The sequence below is a fragment of the Schistocerca nitens genome, chromosome 1 (assembly GCF_023898315.1).
Source record: "Schistocerca nitens isolate TAMUIC-IGC-003100 chromosome 1, iqSchNite1.1, whole genome shotgun sequence".
NCBI classification, from domain to species: Eukaryota; Metazoa; Arthropoda; class Insecta; order Orthoptera; family Acrididae; genus Schistocerca; species Schistocerca nitens.
This window is the reverse complement of record NC_064614.1, coordinates 32,318,221-32,332,657: the sequence shown is the minus strand read 5'-3', so window position 1 is coordinate 32,332,657 and position 14,437 is coordinate 32,318,221. Positions and strand designations below refer to the sequence as shown.

Here is a 14,437-nt window from a genome sequence, read left to right as displayed (position 1 = left end):
TGCCATTTGGCATTTACTGGCATGACATGTGCCTTATGAGCAGGTGCTTGACCATGAAATCCCAGTTTTCTCACCTCCTGCCTAACTGTCATAGTACTTGTATTGGATCTGAATGCAATTTGGGATTCCTGTGTTATGGTCTGGATAGATATCTGCCTATTACGCATTATGACCCTCTTTAACTGTCGGTGATCTCAGCCAGTCAACAGACTAAATCTTTCCTGCCTCCGATTATTGCAAATTGTGACTGTAAATCTAATATATGATCAACAAGAAACTGACAACAATACTCACCAACTCTACATTATTTTCATTCCTTTAGACACCAATAAACATTCTACACGCAGAGCACTGAAATAAAGATATCAATATATGAATTAATTAAAATGATAATGATTTGTCATTAATTCAGTCGCACAGCTAACAACCTCATAAAGGTACTGAAAATCAATAGCAATCATGTCTTAGCTGTTTTCTTACCCCCCCCCCCCCCCCCCACACACATTCACACACTGAATGCGATGTCCTTTATGTAGACTGAATTATAACGTTTCCATGAACCCATCTGTAGGGTATGCTAAAAAACCGAAATTCAAATTATATTGAAAATTTTCAATATTTACACTGCACAGTTTATCATTTGTGATTTATAAATTGAAATTGTACTGTCTGTGTTCTTTCTCTTTCTCAAAATTGAATTCTCTTACCTAATGGATCAAAATGGACTAAGAAATGAGAATGATAACCTAATCATTAGCACAAACAACCTTAATGGTAATTACAAAACAAAGACTGTAAGACTGTGAGGCCACTGCTGGGTGTGCCTTACTAAGGACACCAGCATGTGTGGAGCCTTAGTCATAGGATGCGCCCTACTAAGAAAATCAGCAATAGCCAATTCTACACTTCACACTGAGAAGTGAATTCTCAACCTACAAGGATACAAAATTCAGCTGAATGAAATACAAGATTTTTTTGTAAATATTAGAGATTTTAAATTTTCTGTAGGCTTGTCATTTACAAATGAGCAAGTGCGTGTACAACTAATTTTATTATAGTTTTAGTAATAAGTAAATGGGAGAAAAATAGCCCAAAGAAAAAAAAAACTGCTATTTATACATAGACAATATCCTATATATGTTCAAATATTTATTTTATATTATTATTATTTGCTTCGGGTACTCCCAGGGTGGCATGCGGTGGATGGTGTTTTGTAGCAGAAATATCTACATCACAGCAGGTACTGCATGAAGCTACCAATGCCATGCAGAGTGCCAAGGAGGACTTCATACCACATCCCTAAGTACTTCAACAGACATTCTAGATAACAACGTAAATGGAAACAAAGGAAAGTTATGTAAAACTTTTAGTTAGTACAAGCTCAGCCACCACTCAAAATAAATGCTTGTAATAAAAGTTCACTGACATACAGGAATGAAAGAAATATTTTAATCAATGAACAACGGAAGGATAAGGAATCGCTGAATCACTATTCATGTGGATTTTAATGTCGAAAATACAGAAAATTAAAGCTGCAGCAAGCAGACAAAATTAAATAAAAGAAGAAGACATTCATCTTTAATATATATTGCACAGCTGTTAGTACCGAGCGAGGTGGTTAGCACACTGGACTCGCATTCGGGAGGACGACGGTTCAATCCCGTCTCCGGCCATCCTGATTTAGGTTTTCCGTGATTTCCCTAAATCGCTTCAGGCAAATGCCAGGATGGTTCCTGTGAAAGGGCACGGCCAATTTCCTTCCCCATCCTTTCCTCACCCGAGCTTGCGCTCCGTCTCTAATGACCTCGTTGTCGACGGGACGTTAAACACTAATCTCCTCCTCCTCCTCCACAGCTGTTAGTTTTGAAAAGCCAGAAAGGAGAAGAGACTTAGTGAAAAGCAAGTGCTCATCATTCTAATTTTGACTACGAAGCTCAGAATTTTGTCTTTCAGACCGCATTATCCATATCCCTACCTTGAAAGGGGGAGTAGTCAGGATGTAATCACAAAAGAGGTCACAAAGACTTACAGCCATTTCCAGAGGAGTGCCATTCAGCATCAAAACTGAGACCCTGCTGGGGGAGTTCAGTTTTGGTTGGTTGGTTACAGCTGTTGTGGGGTATCAGTTGTAGTTGCAAATATGCCTACTCTCTATATATTGGATCCTTTTTTGCTTAGTAAATAGTATATCCAAAATTACTCAGTGATGATCTGAAATGAATCACTACAGAGTTCTCTTGATGAATATTAACCCGCTTCCCAGTTGCAATAGCTGAGATAGCATGATCTTCCACCCAACATCAAGAGTGTCGCATCCCCTCACACCATGATACACCTTTGAGATTTTTGCAACACTCAAGGCACTAATGCAGATTGTGGTGATAAGGAACGGTGCGGTGTCATCTCTTCTCCACATATTAGCCAAATATTGGTGATGAAAATTTCTTGTACCAGCAGAATTTGAACCAGTAATCTCTGAGTCAAGCATGCTTAACAACATGGTTTATTTACATGATGATAAAACATACAAAAATTTCTTCTATATTTCAAATCAAACAATGTTAATAACCTTACAATACTTTTTTAAAGGGAAAATATGATAACTCCAACTTTTCAACAGTATAAAGCCAGATAACATACACATGGCAGAAAAACCTGATGACCTTGTATTTCATTTTTCTATCGACATGTTGTGTGAATGTAACTAGTCTGTAGGAACAAACCTTGACTACCTGGTGTGCATCTGCAGTGCTGTCTTGCTAGAGCACATAGGCTGGAGGGGCATCTGCCTTCTTTGGGGAAGAGGTGAAGTCTCATTTGACTCAGTACTAGAGTCAAGTTGATAAATTTCTATAACACATGTTTAAAGCAAATGAGAGTTTGTTAATACTGTTTATTACACAGTTTTATATCTAATAATCCAAGCATATTTTATTGTGACATCAGAATAATTATTAGAATCTACAAATAAAATGTGTACATCTAAACCATGACAATAATAACATTTTAATTTAATACATTTTATAATTAAGTGTAGTAACCATATTACTCTACATAGGTATTTGGAAATGGCCTAGCAGCCCATAATTATATGCCATAATTTTTCATTAAAATTCTTCTCATTTCACCTCAAATTACATGTAATACACATACTGCGCAGCATTGTTGTTGTTGTGGTCTTCAGTCCTGAGACTGGTTTGATGCAGCTCTCCATGCTACTCTATCCTGTGCAAGCTTCTTCATCTCCCAGTACCTACTGCAACCTACATCCTTCTGAATCTGCTTAGTGTATGCATCTCTTGGTCTCCCCCTACGATTTTTACCCTCCACGCTGCCCTCCAATACTAAATTGGTGATCCCTTGATGCCTCAGAACATGTCCTACCAACCGATCCCTTCTTCTGGTCAAGTTGTGCCACAAACTCCTCCTCTCCCCAATCCTGTTCAGTACCTCCTCATTAGTTATGTGATCTACCCATCTAATCTTCAGCATCCTTCTGTAGCACCACATTTCGAAAGCTTCTATTCTCTTCTTGTCCAAACTAGTTATCGTCCATGTTTCACTTCCATACATGGCTACACTCCATACAAATACTTTCAGAAACGACTTCCTGACACTTAAATCTATACTCGATGTTAACAAATTTCTCTTCTTCAGAAACGCTTTCCTTGCCATTGCCAGTCTACATTTTATATCCTCTCTACTTCGACCATCATCAGTTATTTTGCTCCCCAAATAGCAAAACTCCTTTACTACTTTAAGTGTCTCATTTCCTAATCTAATACCCTCAACTTCACCCGACTTAATTCGACTACATTCCATTATCCTTGTTTTGCTTTTGTTGATGTTCATCTTATATCCTCCCTTCAAGACACCATCCATTCCATTCAACTGCTCTTCCAAGTCCTTTGCTGTCTCTGACAGAATTACAATGTCATCGGCGAACCTCAAAGTTTTTATTTCTTCTCCATGGATTTTAATACCTACTCCGAATTTTTCTTTTGTTTCCTTTACTGTCAATAGAGGCTTCAGTGAGACCCTCGGTATATTTTGAGAGGGACTGCTTGTCAATGTAGAAGCGATGACCACAGGTGGCTAGGCTGTACAGAAGGGACTTCTTGGTATGGAATCGTTGGCAGCTGTCAAAGTGGAGGTATTGCTGGTGGTTAGTAGGTTTGATATGGATAGAGGTACTGATGTAGCCATCTCTGAGGTGGAGGTCAACATCTAGGAAGGTGGCTTGTTGGGTTGAGTATGACCTGGTGAAGAAGATGGGGGAGAAGTTGTTGAGGTTCTGGAGGAATGTGAATAAGGTGTCCTCAACTTCAATCCAGATAGCAAAGATGTCATCAATGAATATGAACCCGGTGAGGAGTTTAAAATTCTGGGGTTTTAGGAAGGATTCCTCTAGATGGCCCATGAATAGGTTAGCATAGGATGGTGCCATGCGGGTGCCCATAGCCATACCACAGATTTGTTTGTAGGTAATGCCTTCAAAGGAGAAGTAATTGTGGGTGAGGATATAGTTGGTCATGTAGACTAAGAAGGAGGTTGTTGGTTTGGAATCCATAGGGCATCTTGAAAGGTAGTGTTCAATAGCAGTAAGGGCATGGGCATTAGCAATGTTAGTGTACAGGGAGGTGGCGCAGCATTACACAGAGATAATAACACCAGAGAAGGAGAGTTGCTACTCGCCACATAGCAGAGATACTGAGTCGTGATAGGCACAACAAAAAGTTTCACACAATTATAGCTTTAGGCCATTGCCTTTGTCAGCAGTACACACACACACATACACACACACACACACACACACACACACACACACACACACACGAGAACTGAAACCCCATTGCGAGCAGCAGTACCAATGCATGATGGGAGTGGCAAATGGGTGGGGGTAAGGACGAGGCTGGGGCGGGGAGGGGGAGGGACAGTATGGTGCGGGTGGCGGACATTGATGTGTTGCAGTTTAGACGGAGGACAGGGGAGAAGGTGCGGGGGAAGGGTGGAGGGGGGGAGAGGGGGGAGGGGGGAGAGAAAAAGAAATTAAAATACTGGGTGTGGTGGTGAAATGATGGCTGTGTAGTGCTGGAATTGGAACAGGGAGGGGGCTGGATGGGTGAGGACAGTGACTAACAAAGGTTGAGACCAGGAGGGTTACGGGAACGTAGGATATATTGCAAGGAAACTTCCCACCTGCGCAATTCAGAAAAGCTGGTGTTGGTGGGAATGTAATTCAGTTGCTCCAGTCCTGGATGGTACTAAGCTACGAGAGGAATGCTCCTCTGTGGCCGGACTGTGGGACTTTGGGAGGTGGTGGGAGACTGGAAAGATAAGACACGGGAGATTTGTTTTTGTACAAATATGGGAGGATAATTACGGTCAATAGAGGCTTCAGTGAGACCCTCGGTATATTTTGAGAGGGACTGCTTGTCAATGTAGAAGCGATGACCACAGGTGGCTAGGCTGTACAGAAGGGACTTCTTGGTATGGAATCGTTGGCAGCTGTCAAAGTGGAGGTATTGCTGGTGGTTAGTAGGTTTGATATGGATAGAGGTACTGATGTAGCCATCTCTGAGGTGGAGGTCAACATCTAGGAAGGTGGCTTGTTGGGTTGAGTATGACCAGGTGAAGAAGATGGGGGAGAAGTTGTTGAGGTTCTGGAGGAATGTGAATAAGGTGTCCTCAACTTCAATCCAGATAGCAAAGATGTCATCAATGAATATGAACCCGGTGAGGAGTTTAAAATTCTGGGGTTTTAGGAAGGATTCCTCTAGATGGCCCATGAATAGGTTAGCATAGGATGGTGCCATGCGGGTGCCCATAGCCATACCACAGATTTGTTTGTAGGTAATGCCTTCAAAGGAGAAGTAATTGTGGGTGAGGATATAGTTGGTCATGTAGACTAAGAAGGAGGTTGTTGGTTTGGAATCCATAGGGCATCTTGAAAGGTAGTGTTCAATAGCAGTAAGGGCATGGGCATTAGCAATGTTAGTGTACAGGGAGGTGGCATCAATAGTGACAAGCAGGGCACCGTGTGGTAAAGGCACAGGAACTGTGGAGAGGCGGTCAAGTAAATGGTCGGTGCCTTTTATAAAGGAGGATAGGTTCCAGGTAATAGGTTGAAGGTGTTGATCTACAAGAGCAGAGATTCTCTCAGTGGAGGCACAGTAACCGGCCACAATGGGGCATCCTGGGTGGTTGGATTTATGGACTTTAGGGAGCATGTAGAAGGTGGGAGTGCAGGGCGTGGTAGGGGTAAGTAGAGAGATGGCCTCAGGGGAGAGGTTCTGGGATGGGCCTAAGGATTTGAGTAGTGACTGGAGATCCTGCTGGATTACTGGAATGGGATCACTGTGGCATGGTTTGTAGGTGGAAGTATCTGACGGAGTCCTTCTGCCACGTGATTCTTGCAGTTCAAAACAATGGTGGTGGAGCAATTGTCTGCAGGTAGGTTTATAAGGTTGGGATCAGTTTTTAGATGGTGGACTGTGGTTCTTTCTGAGGTTGTAAGGTTAGTTTCATGTTGAGGGATTTGGAGAATGATGGTGAGGCAGGTTTGAGGTTAAGAAATTCTGGAAAGTTAACAAGGGGTGGTTTGGAGGCAATGGGGGTGGATCACAGTTGGATAGAGGAGTGAACTGAGTTAGGCAAGGTTCAGTATTGGTCTTTGGTTGAGTCTGATTGGTCGGGTTGGTGGCAAAAAAGTGTTTCCACTGTAGGGATCGAGAGAATGAGAGAAGGTCTTTAACTAGTCCTGCATGGTTGAATTTGGGAGTGGGGCAAAAGGTGAGACCTTTGGAAAGGACTGATATTTCTGTGAGACTAAGGCTTCTGGAGGAAAGGTTCATAACTGTGTTGTGGGTCTGTTTAAGTTCTGGGTTCTGTGTGGTGGTGGGAGGGAGTTTTGGAGGGTGGGGTAAGTGTAGTAGGTCTGCGAGACAGGGTTTGTCAGCTATGAGAGGGTGTGCGGGAGGTTTGGAGGTTGTTGTAGTAGTGGTGGACAGCGGTACTCAGAGGCGGGAATAGGAAGTGAACAGGATGGAGAGCTTTTTCAGGTGGCGTTGTGCATGTTGCTCAAGTTCCTGCAGGGTAAGAGTTTCAATGTATGTTATGGGTTCCCGGAATTTGCGATTACATAGCACGAGAATTTTCCAGATGGAGAGAAGGTACTGCATGGAGGATTGGGCTTGATTGATATGGTTTTGCAGGACTGTGTTGGTGAGAACTAAAGATTGGCGGAATCTGAACAGGTGGAGGTCATTGTGGAAGGAGGGGTGGCAACTGGAGATGGGTAATTTGATGGTAAGGCCATTAGGGGGGGTGGGGGGATTTCATGAGCCAAGCAACAACACAGGAACAGTAAACAACACAGGAACAGTATGTGGGACTGGGATCTGGCTAGGGATAAGGAAATTTTTCTGTATTGACGCAGATGGAAGGAGCAAGGATCCATTATGGTGCAAAAAATTACTTAAGAAAGTAGAATTATGTCCGAAAAAATACCCAAAAATACACCCAAATATGTGTGAAAAATACGAAACAGATGAAATGAATGCACAAGGGGAAAAATGAGATGAAATCTGAGGAAGACGATGATAGTGGAAGGTGAAAACTCACTAAAAATGTTGAGAAGTCACAAGGGTCAAAGTAGAGAGTATCTAATCATTAATAAATATATGTATATTACTGTGGGTAGCAGGTTTGAGGGCAGATAAGCATAAAGAAGAGGGATGGCAGATGTGTCTGGATGAGATGGAATTAGTGGGTGCGAACAGGGATAGAATAGAGAAAGTGTGGGGGTTTGGGAGAGGTTCGTAGGTAGAAATGCACGATCGTGTGGCAGCAGAAAAGTGTGGGAGATAACACGCAAAAATACGGGAACTGACACAAGGAGAGTGATCAGTTTGAAGGCATAGGCTTAACTATATTGGCGGGAGTAATGTGGAACATAAGATGCTGCACCAACAATCAACGTGGTCTTGAGGCCATCTGTTGCGTGCAGCTCAGATGGTTGATACAGTGTGGCTCGCAAGTAGAGCGTTACGTGCAGTTCATAAGCCAACAAGAGAAACACAGGAAAGAAAAGAAAGAAGGATGGACATTGAGTATAGCGATGCAAAAGAAAGTAGTGACAAAGGAAAACAGCACACCGCTACCACTCCCTGCACTCCCACCTTCTACATGCTTCCTAAAGTCCACAAACCCAACAACCCAGGACGTCCCATTGTGGCCGGTTACTGTGCCCCCTCTAAGAGAATCTCTTCTCTCATAGACTGACACCTTCAGCCTATTACCTGGAAGCTATCCTCCTATATAAAAGATACTGACCATTTCCTCGACTGACCCTCCACAGTTCCTGTCCCTTTACCATATGGTGCCCTGCTCATCACTATTGATGCCACCTCCCTCTACATTAACATTCCTAATGGCCTTACTGCTATTGAACACTACCTTTCTAGACGCACTATGGATTCCAAACAAACAACCTCCTTCCTAGTCTCCATGACCAACTATATCCTCACCCGCAATTACTTCTACTTTGAAGGCATTACCTACAAACAAATCCGTGGTACGGCTATGGGCACCCGCATGACACCATCCTATGCTAACCTATTCATGGGCCATGTAGAGGAATCCTTCCTAAAAACCCAGAATCCTAAACCCCTCAACTGGTTCATATTCATTGATGACATCTTTGCTATCTGGATTGAAGTTGAGGACACCTTATTCACATTCCTCCAGAACCTCAACAACTTCTCCCCAATCTGCTTCACCTGGTCATACTCAAACCAACAAGCCACCTTCCTAGATGATGATCTCCATCTCAGAGATGGCTACATCAGTACCTTTGTCCATATCAAACCTACTAACCACCAGCAATACCTCCACTTTGACAGCTGCCACCCATTCCATACCAAGAAGTCCCTTCCGTACAGCCTAGCCACCCGTGGTCGTCACATCTGCAGTGGCAAGCAGCCGCTCTCAAAATATACTGAGGGTCTCACTGAAGCCTCTACTGACCGTAATTATCCTCCCATACTTGTACAAAAACAAATCTCCCGTGCCTTATATTTCCAGTCCCCCACCACCTCCCAAAGTCTCACAGTCCAGCTACAGAGGAGCATTCCCTTCGTATCTCAGTACCATCCGGGACTGGAGCAATTGAATTACATTCTCCGCCAGAGTTTCGATTACCTCTCGTTGTGCCCTGAAATGAGGAATGTCCTGCTCACTATCCTTCCCCCCCCCCCCCCCCCCCCCCTCCTATCATGGTATTATGCCATCCACTGAACCTATACAATTTACTCGTGCATCCTTACACAACCCCTGCTCCCAGTCCCCTTACCTCATGGCTCATACCTGTGTAATAGACCTAGATGCAAGACTTGTCCCATACATCCTCCTACCACCACCTACTCCAGTCCGGTCACTAATATCACCTATCAAAGGCAGGGCTACCTGTGAAACCAGTCATGTGATTTACAAGCTAAGCTGCAACCACTGTGCTGCATTCTATGTAGGCGTGTCAACCAACAAGCTGTCTAAGCATGAATGACCACCGACAAACTGCGGCCAAAAAACAAGTGGACCACCCTGTTGTTGAACATGCTGCCAGACATGATATCCTTCATCTCAATGACTGCTTCACAGCCTGTGCCATATGGATCCTTCCCACCAACACCAGCTTTTCTAAATTGCGCAGGTGGGAACTTTCCTTGCAGTACATCCTACTTTCCCGTAACCTCCTGGCCTCAACCTTCGTTAGTCACTGTCCTCACCCATCCAGCCCCCTCCCTATTCCCATTCCAGCACTACACAGCCATCATTTCACTGCCACACCCAGTCTTTTAATTTCTTTTTATTTCTCTCCCTTACTCTACTTAGCCCCTCCCCCCTCCGCACCTTCTCCCCTGTCCTCCGTCTAAACTGCAATACATCACTGTCTGCCACCCCCACCATACTATCCCTCCGCCTTACCTCCACCCAGTCACCACTCGCATCATGCACTGGTGCTGTGGCTTGCAGTGTGGTTTCAGTTCTCTGCGAGGCTGCAGATGTGTGTGTGTGTGTGTGTCTCCACTGCTGACAAAGGCCTTAATGGCCAAAAGGAAAGCTATAATTGTGTGAATCTTTTTGTTGGTTTGTTTTGCCTATCGCAACTCAGCATCTCTGCTATATGGTGAGTAGCAACTTTCCTTATCTGGTATTGTTACATTCCATCTTGGATTTTCCATTGTTTGATTATACAGAGATATGTTTTTGAAGGCTTCTGGCTTTATATCGAGCACAATTACCTAACATTCAAAATGCATTCATGCTTTCTATGATAATGGCAATATATTATCCAGCTCAGTTTTATAAAAATGCACATATAATCTCCACCCTTATAAAACAACACAGCACAAATCACATGTTAGGTGCCCAATATTATGTGCTATTTTTACAAATTTTTATTGACCAGGTTCCGCAATTCTAAACTTGGAAAGTCACAGAACTTCCATCTGCTCTGTGTCCAGTTACTGTCAACCTCAGCACTCTAACATGTTATTACACAGTGAATGCCATTCTGTTTTGTCAGTTCATTTATTAGTTTAAAAATGAGCAATGAAGCAATTCCTGGTCCATCACAGGTAGTACATATAACTCCCCACAGATGGTGGGCTACAATACAAGTATGTAGTGAACTTTGTGTCATTTCTATTTTTTGTAGATGCCCAGTATGAAGCACATTCATTCACACATCATGTGTACAATGCATGAGAGAGATGGGGCTGTTTACAACCAAAACACCCCTTTCCTGCTGGACACCATTCTGTAAGTAATAAGGAAAAATTGGACAAATATTCTGATGTCTCTTCTGATGAAGTGGACCAAGTTGATAATCATGGAAGGACACTTGAGAACTGTTGTATAATTGTCTTCAAAAGGGGGGGACACTTAAAATAGATCTCTCCACTTGAGTCGATGAATATACAGCTGGGTTCTTGTCAGGTAAACATGGCGACTAGGATGCTGCCAGAACTTCTCAAGAATATATATCATGATATGCCTAGAGCATATCTTGCTTATGCCTTACTTATTATATGACTAAAACCAAGATTTAAAACTGATATTGTTGTTCAGCAAAGGTAACTGAAAGCAGCTGAAATGGAAACAGAATAATTGAAAAAGGAAGTACTCATCCTCAAACATCAAAAAAATGGTTCAAATGGCTCTGAGCACTATGGGACTCAACTGCTGAGGTCATTAGTCCCCTAGAACTTAGAACTACTTAAACCTAACTAACCTAAGGACATCACAAACATCCATGCCCGAGGCAGGATTCGAACCTGCGACCGTAGCGGTCTCGCGGTTCCAGACTGCAGCGCCTTTAACCGCACGGCCACTTCGGCCGGCCCATCCTCAAACATCATTTTGGATTGTGAAGTGAAGTTTCCTACCAATTTAAGGACACCAGTACAGCATAGTAGTATCAAACACAATACCACATAATCTATCCATACCACACCTGGCCAACTTGTTTCACAACTTATCCACAGTATTACTCTGGAGTGCCTAACAGAAACTAAGGCCACATTCACAGAAATTCTCCAAATAGAATCCTCTGCCATTATGACAGTCTGTGGTCTTCACCTTTGCACCTCATTCACAGGCAAGATGGATTGTGGCTTCCCTGTGGTGATTATCATGCTTTAAATGCAAGGACAGTCCCATACAGGTGCCCTATAACAAACATTTAAGATTTGACAAGTGCATTAGCTGATGCACAACTATTCAGCATCACAGACTATCACAAAGCCTACAAGCAAATACCTGACACCTTACGATGTCTACATCTACATCTACATCTACATCTACATCTATACTCCGCAAGCCACCCAACAGTGTGTGGTGGAGGGCACTTTACGTGCCACTGTCATTACCTCCCTTTCCTGTTCCAGTTGCATATGGTTCGCAGGAAGAACGACTGCTGGAAAGCCTCCGTGTGTGCTTGAATCTCTCTAATTTTACATTCATGATCTCCTCGGGAGGTATAAGTAGGGGGAAGCAATATCTTCGATACCTCATCCAGAAATGCACCCTCTCGAAACCTGGACAGCAAGCTACACCCCGATGCAGAGCACCTCTCTTGCAGAGACTGCCACTTGAGTTTGCTAAACATCTCCGTAACGCTATCACGCTTATCAAATAACCCTGTGACAAAACGCGACGCTCTTCTCTGGATCTTCTCTATCTCCTCTGTCAACCCGACCTGATACGGATCCCACACTGATGAGCAATACTCAAGTATAGGTCGAACGAGTGTTTTGTAAGCCACCTCCTTTGTTGATGGACTACATTTTCTAAGGACTCTCCCAATGGATCTCAACCTGGCATCCACCTTACCAAAAATTAATTTTATATGATCGTTCCACTTCAAATCGTTCCATACGCATACTCCAAGATATTTTACAGAAGTAATTGCTACCAGTGTTTGTCCCAAAGATTGCACTAATTACACCCTTCAACCTATCTGAATTTTCATTTACGTCATTTGGTCTCAAGGAAACCATATGGACATGACAACATTTTGTGGATGGAGTATTGAAGGGGCTTCCATTTTGCTTTGCGTGCCTTGATGACATTCTTATGTTGTCACCAACACCCTGCTACATGAACAACACATGATAAATGAGTCAGCAGCTGTACAGCCTCGACAAAATACTGGATGAAGGAAAGTGCTTCATTGGCAAAGCAGTATGTTTATCACAGAACATTTGACTTCAGCAGATGGCAGCTGTTCGTTACCAGAGAAGATAGCAGCTCTACAAGCCCTTTCAAAGCTGACACAATACCAACAGGTATGATGTTTTCTAGGTATAGTTTATGTTTATCATCACCACCTCCTGGCAGTGGCAGATAGACAAAAACCACTTACACACTTGCAGGACATGGCACCATGGGCTCGCGAGCTCTCAAGTGGACCCCATGATAAGAAAAAGTTTTCTGCGATCTTCGGGTGAGCTTACTGGTGCTGTTCTCCTCGCTCGCCCGGTGCCATCTGCACCCCCTTCCATAGTCTAGACACTACCCAAACATCAATAAGTGTAGCCCTGTACCAACATATTGACCACCATTGGCAACCATTAATTAATTTTTTTTACTGTTGCAACCAGCGCAGCAGTACTAGAGGATATATGATAGATTTATGAAGTTGTTAGACATTTTCACCCGCAAATTGATGCTCACCCTTTGACAATTTTCACTGACCACAAACTGATTGCCTTCACTTTCCAGATTCCAGAAGTTCAGACATACAGAGCTTGTCAGATAGTTTATGGTGGATGAGAACCACATAAAAGGATCAGAAAACATCATTGACAATTAATTTTTGTATACCTGTGTCTGGCAAATACTATGGACCAGAAAGAACTCATCACTGCCCTAACTGCAGATTCACAACTCAAAAATTATTGGTTGACTGTTCTACATAACTGTGACTCACCCAAATCCCACTGCCAGTTACCAAGTTGACACCATGATGAAACATCTCCCAGTTGAAGCCAAGACCCTACATCTTGCCAAAACTCCATCAAGCTGCTTTCAACAATGTTCACAATCTGTCACATGCAGGAATAAATATGACCACCAAATTACTGATTGATTATTCTGCGAGGCAGTTGATTAAACAGATGTACAGGCATGTGATCGTGTGTATTCAATGCCAACAGTGTAAACTGGGACAAAATGTACATTTCGATGTCGGGCACTTTCAGTGCTCTCCAGTGACATTTGCCCATGTCCAAATTGGTCTTGTAGATCCCCTTCCATCTTTGGACAGCTGCAGAAACCTGTTCACTGTAGCGGACACACAGTCAATGAGCAGAAGCAACAACCATTGAGCACATTTCTGCCGAGACAAAAGCAAAGCCTTCATCGCTACTTGGGTAGCACAATTCAGTTGCCCCCTCCACATCACTACAAATCACGCCTGAATCTATTCTGTTCCAAGAGTTGCCCAATTTATGTGGTTCTTAGAATCATTATATAGAAGCTACTATCCTGCCAGCATTGGGATGGTAGGAAGGTGGCTTCAGATGCTAAAGACAGCTCTCATTTGCCATTGTGAGAAATAGGTGGAGGCCCTTCCCTTGGCCCTTTCAGGCCTTCACACAGTGCACAAGCCAGACATTTGGAGCATCACTGGCACCACAGCCATCCCCAGTGGAACTGCCACATTTGGTGCAAGAGCTCTGAGATTAAGTGGCAAGGTCCAACAATGAAATGCTTCACTTCATGGTGAACATACCATTTTCACTGACAGACATTTGGATTATTGCACTCACATTGCGCTCTGCACAGATCTCATAAGATCACCACTCCAACTACCATACACTTGCTTCTTTCTGGTGTTCCGATGAGGAGACCACACCATGGAGACCTTGCAAAA

The 14,437-nt window shown here is 43.2% G+C and overlaps 1 protein-coding gene across 1 annotated transcript in view; it reads right to left on the bottom strand.

The window, feature by feature from the left end:
• LOC126262686 (Down syndrome cell adhesion molecule-like protein Dscam2) overlaps positions 1 to 14,437 on the bottom strand; it is a 551,718-nt gene that overhangs the window by 22,131 nt on the left and 515,150 nt on the right. The window contains exon 34 of the mRNA XM_049959465.1: positions 2,733 to 2,850. Coding sequence (XP_049815422.1) covers positions 2,733 to 2,850 — 118 coding nt within the window. The remainder of the gene's footprint in view (positions 1 to 2,732; positions 2,851 to 14,437) is intronic.